This window comes from Muscardinus avellanarius (genome assembly GCF_963383645.1).
Source record: "Muscardinus avellanarius genome assembly, chromosome: 8".
NCBI classification, from domain to species: Eukaryota; Metazoa; Chordata; class Mammalia; order Rodentia; family Gliridae; genus Muscardinus; species Muscardinus avellanarius.
Genome location: NC_137794.1, coordinates 91,784,266 through 91,790,265, shown reverse-complemented (window position 1 = coordinate 91,790,265; position 6,000 = coordinate 91,784,266). Strand labels below are relative to the sequence as shown.

The 6,000-nt window shown below is 41.0% G+C and overlaps 1 protein-coding gene across 1 annotated transcript in view; it reads right to left on the bottom strand.

Moving 5' to 3' along the window:
- Positions 1-6,000, bottom strand: part of ECT2L (epithelial cell transforming 2 like) — a gene marked incomplete at both ends in the record, with an annotated part of 69,280 nt that overhangs the window by 44,533 nt on the left and 18,747 nt on the right. The window contains 2 exons of the mRNA XM_080700690.1: positions 356-608; positions 4,116-4,278. Of these exons, the coding sequence (XP_080556816.1) occupies positions 356-608; positions 4,116-4,278 (416 nt within the window). The remainder of the gene's footprint in view (positions 1-355; positions 609-4,115; positions 4,279-6,000) is intronic.

Below are 6,000 nucleotides of genomic sequence, written 5' to 3'. Positions count from 1 at the left end.
GGCAGTGGGTGACTGATGAGGCTTGGCTTGGGCCGCCCCCGGCAGCCACCAGAAGGTGCCACTGGGCACGAAGGTCCCGCTGGCCGCAAGGGTGACCTGCCTCCTTGACCCTCCCACTCTTTACACTAGGAGGCAATGGAGACACCAACACTTGACCGTACTTATTCACCTGAAGTCTTTTTGTTCTTATTACCAATTAACTTGAAATACACAATAAAGAAAAAAGAGCTGGACATACATAATCCCTCTACACACTACTCCAGTCAGAGCTATTCTGCTCCGTAGAAATCAGTATATAAACGCATTCGTCTCTACAATGCTCGGGTAAGATACAAAGCTTTTAAATGCTACTTACTCTTCCGTAATGCGATTTTCTCCCAAATCATTTTCCTTAGGCATTTCTCTCTTTGCCTCTCCCGGAGCTCCTCATCCTCTGCTTTAGGCTCGTTCAGGGTCCCATAAGCGGCAGCGGCCTCCCTGGGTGTTAGCCAGTCTAAGTTGGACACACAAGCAATGTAGTGGTGCTTCCAGGCCCCGTACTCGTTCTCTGTTGGCGTATAGGGAAGGAACCATCCAAACCTAATGCATTTGGGCATCCATAAGCAATCCTTCGGAAAAAGACACACGAGAAAGGATGAGCCGCGTTTTTTGTTTTGTTTGTTTGTTTGTTTGTTTTTGTTTTTGCAGGTCTGGGGATGGAACCCAGGGGCATTCAACCTATAAGCTATACCCTCTGCCCTATTTTTTTATTCTTTATTTTGAAACCGGGTCTCACTGAGTTGCAAAGGGCCTCACTAAGTAGCTGAGGCTGTCCACAAACTGGAATCCTCTGGTCTTACCTCCCTCATGCTGGCATTACAAACATGCGTGCACCACCATGCCCGGCTTGAACTGCAAAATTTTAAAGCAGAGTGTCTTAGCAATAATGTCTCGGGCATCCAATAATGTTTTTAAGGTTAGTTTTCTAGCAATAATAATTTTTTTTTGGTAGGTGGGCATGGTAGAGCACTTCTGTAATACCAATACTTGGGAGGCTGAAACAAGAGGGTCACAGGTTCAAGGCCAGCCTCAGGAATTCAGTGAGAACATGTTTCAAAATAAAAAGGGCTGGGAGTATAGCTTAGAAGTAGAGTTCCATCCCTGAGTTCAATCCCCAAAACCAAACGAAAAAGTAAAAAAAAGCTGGGGCTGGGGCTGGTGGCACATGCTTGTACAATCTTGGTACTTGGGAGGCTGAGACAGAAAATGATAGGCTCATGGACAGTCTCAGCACTTAGTGAAGCCCTTGGCAACTCAGTGAAACCCTGTTTCAAAATAAAAATAGCTCAAAAGTAGAATGCCCCTGAGTTCAATCCTCAGTCACACACACACACACACACACACACACACACACACACACACAGGTGCATGTGCGCCTGGGGAAAATGGTACTGAGTTTAATCCCCAGTACCAAAATAATGATAATAATACTAGTTTTGTTAGATTAAGATTTCTGGTATAACTGACTTGACATCTCAGCTTTACTGAGAAATATGAAGCATACCTCATTCCATAGGAAAAAAACTTTGGTGAATATATTTATTATATATGAATATAATGTATTGGTAATCTTCGTTACCCTTATCTAATTTCCTTATAGCACTTGGTTATTTTAACCCTACACTCAGACAATCTGGTTTCTAGCAGTGATACAGGAGTTTGTTTCAGTCCAGCCCTCACCGAGAACAACTTCAATTGAACCCTGTGATATTGCCAATATGCAACCATTATTCACGTCCGAAAATAGAAAATTTCATGGGATTCAATCTGTTCAAATATTTATGTGAAATATACTAAAATACAATGATTTGAAGGCAGCACAGAGCTACCAGCACAACCAAGGATGTATACCACCAAGACATCCGCAAGAAGAAAGACCCGGAGAGGGAAGCCGGATAGCTGCATCGAGTTCACACAGAGGCATTTGCCAGTTCCAAAGTAAAGCTTAGTAGGCTGACAAGCAGAGCAGAAATTTATGGCTGAAAGACTTGGGAGCCATAAAGAATTTTAGGGAATTATCACAGGGAAGAAAGGAAACAAATTGAAATCCAAGAATCAGAAAAGGGACGAGAGCTGGTAATAGTAACAGGCTTTCAGTGGAGAGGCTTTTCAGGAAGAATGATATAGACTTAGACAAACTTTGACCAGGATCAAAGCCAGCTTTGAAATATTATGTTCCCTGATTGGGTTTACATGATGTGTTCCCAGGCTAACCAAATGCCCAAGGCAAAAGTACATCCTTACCATCTAGAGACTATTATCATATCAGTGTTTTAGACTCAATATCTGGTGCCTAATCAAAAAATAACCAGAACACACCAAGAGACAAAAAATGTTGGTTTCTTTTCTAGGTTTTTAGTCACCATAAAAATTCTCTGTAGAGCCAAATATTATAATTCTGATACATAAACTTTGAAGAAAACACTATGTAACTAATATGTCTAAGAATATAAATGGCCAAGTGGAATTTTTTTGGCAAGAGAGGCAAATCATCATTCTAGAACGGAAAATTATAATGGTTGAAATTTAAAACTCAATGGATGCGGTTAAGAGCAGATTAGAATGCGGCTAAAAAAAAAATTAGTGAACTGAAAGGTAGGTCAGAAGAAAATCCAGGCTTAACCCCTAGAATCCAAGAGGATAGAAAATGTCCAGAAGAGAACAGGAAATGTGGTGAACCAGTCTAATGTGTAAGTATTGGAGGCCTGGCAGGAGGCTGAGAAGGAGGATCGTGGTTTGAGGACAGCCTCAACTACTTAATGAGGCCCTTTGCAACTCAGTGAGACCTTGTTTCAAAATAAAGAGTAAAAATTGGGCTGGAGGAGTAGCTCAGAGGTAGAATGCCCTTGGGTTCCATCCCTAGAACTACACACACACACCAAAAAAAAAAAAAAAAAAAAAAGAATAAAAAAATAGAGCTGGGGTGTAGCTCAGAGGTAGAATGGTCCTGGGTTCCATCTCCAGTACTGTGAAAAGAAATAAAGAAAAAGCATTGGAATCCTTAAAGAAAAAGAGAGACAATAGGAAAGTCATAATATATAGAGATAACATCTGGGAACTTTTAAAAACTGATGAAAGACATTAAATCTCAGATTCAAAAATCACTGCAAAACACAGAACAGTATAAATAGACATACATCAACACACACACCCAGATTCCACATAATAAAATTTCTAAAAACACAAAACAGATAAAAGAAGTCTGAAAGGCACCTAAAGATAAGAGAACAACAATAAAACTGATTTCCTAAGAAAAATGTCGTGGAAGCTAGAAGACAGTGAAACATTCTCAAAATAATTTAAAAAAAAAAAGAACTGCCAATCTAGAATTCAAATTTCCTATGGAAAATAACTTTCAGGTGTAAAGGTAAGATGAAAATTGTTTCATACAAACAAAAACTAAGAAAATTTATCAGCAGCAGCAGCCTGTATTAAAAGAACTATTGAAGAGAATTACAGAGAAAAAATGACCTCAAAGCAAAAATCAGAGATGCAAGAAGGTATGAAGAACAACAGAAAATATAAATATATGGTTCACAGCAGGGTGGTGCATGCCTGTAATCCTAGTATTGGGAGGCTGAGACAGGAGGATCGTAGGTTCGGAGCCAGCCTCAGCAGCTTAGCAAGACCGTCAGCAACCTAGTGAGACCCTGTTTCAAAGCAAAAAATAATAAATAAATAAATAAATAAATAAATAAATAAATAAATAAATAAATAAATAAATAAATAATCTTGTAATCCCAGTACTTGGGAAGCTAGGAAAGGAGGATCACAGGCTTGAGGCCAGCCTCATCATGCCCTCTGCAACTTAATGCAACCCTGTTTCCCAATTAAAAAACTATTAAAATAGGGCTGGAGGTGTAACTGAGAGGCAGAATGCCCCTAGATTGAATCCCCAGGACTAAATAGATAAATGAGTTGTTGTGTTTCACGTATCCCCATTTTTTTCCTTCTGTGCTTCATTCGGAGGCCAGGCACCCTCAGCTCCTGCCTCCAGGGACGAGAGCCGCCCGATGGCCACATGACAGGTTCCAGTTGAATCTGTGCCTGTTGCTAAGAAGTGGCGAGCTGTGAACCTGCTCAGTTAAGAACTTCCAGGGCCAGCTGACTTGAGCCGCTGCACACAGGTCTTTTGGGTTCAGAAAGGAAAAGATGTACAGAGAAATGAAACGCGGCAGGACGGTCGAGAAATCCACTCTGGCCACGTGCATTCGTTCTGTAAACCAGTCCTGGACAACCCTAAAAAGAAAGACGCAGAGATTTAGTTCAGAACACTCACATATAAGACTGTCTAAACAAGCCCGGCGTGGTGGCGCACGCTTGTGATCCCAGCCTTCAGGAGGCTGAGACAGGAGGATCGTGGTTTGTGGACAGCCTCAGCTACTTAGTGAGGCCCTCTGCAACTCAGTGAGACCCTGCTTCAAAATAAAGAATAAAAAATAGCACTGAGAGTATATCTTGGAGGCAGAATGCCCCTGGGTTCAATCTCCAGTTATGAAAATATATATATACGAGATGCCTTCACCGTAACATCAGTAGCAAACCCTCTCCACTTCAATATATACATATTGCAAATAGAAACAAAGCCACCTGGGTTCGTGCACCACACACATAACATCTACAAAACAGCTCTTAGAAAGACTCAAGGAAGGGCAAGAGACGTAGCTCAGTGACAGAGCGCTTGCTGGGCATGCTTGGGGCCCTGGGTTCCAGCACCACACACACAAAAAGGAACAACTAAAGAATCTGTCTGGCTTGTTTTATTGTGTTAGTTTTAGACAGGATCTCGCTAAATTGCTGAGGCTGGCCTCTAACTATCAATCCTTCTATCTCAACCTCCCAAGTACTTGGATGACAGGCATGTGCCACTTTGCTTGGCTTTGATCAGTAATTTTAAGTCCCTTTTCTCTTTTCTAATACAATCATTTAAAATGATAAGTTTACCTCTAGGCTGTGATTTATCTGTATCACTCACCTTCAGGTATGTTGAATTTCATCAGCATTCTATTTGAGGTGTTTTCTAATTTCCCTTGTGATTTCTTCTGTGACCATAGCTTATTTAGAGATAGGTTAATTTTCAAATGTTTGGGGATTTTTGAAACATTTTATTTGCATTAATTTCAATTTTCTACATTTTCATTTTATTTATTTTTATTTATTTATTTTGTGGTACTGGGGGTGGAACCCAGGGACTTTTTTGCCTCCAGGCTATGCTCCCAGACCTATTTTATTTTATTTTTTTAAGAAGTTTATTAAAAGATAGAAATACAGAGGATAGGTACAGCTCCATACCAGACTGGCATGGAGGGGTGACTCAAATGAATACACCCCCAGACCTATTTTATACTTTATTTGGAAATAGGATCTCATTAAGTTGCTGAGAGCCTCACTCAGTAGCTGAGGCTGGCTTCGAACCTGTGTGATCCTCTGGGATTACAAGCATGTACCACAACGCCCGCCCACATTGTCATTTTAAAATAAGTCTAATAAGGCTGGGCGTGGTGGCGCACACTTGTAATCCCTGCACTTGGGAAGCGGAGACAGGAGGATCACACAGGTTTGTAGCCAGGCTCGCTGGTTTAGGAGACCCTGTTTCCAAAATATATATTTTAAAAATCTGTCTCGGAGTATATCCCGGAGGTAGAAGGGTTTCCAAGAACCCCAGTACCACCAAAAAATAAAAATAAAAATAAAATAAAACATAAAATAAAATAAAATAATCCTAATAAACCAGGTGTGGTGGTACACACCTGTAATCTACTATGTGGGAGGCTGAAACAGGTGGATGGCGGGTTTGAAGCCATCTGCAACTTAGCAAGACCCATAGCAATTTAGCAAAACTCTGTTTCAAAATAAGAAATTTTTAAAAAGGGCTGAGGAGAGCCAGGCATGGTGGCGCACGCTTGTAATCCCCGTGCTTGGGAGGCAAAGACAGGAGGATCAGGCTGGTTTGGAGCCAGC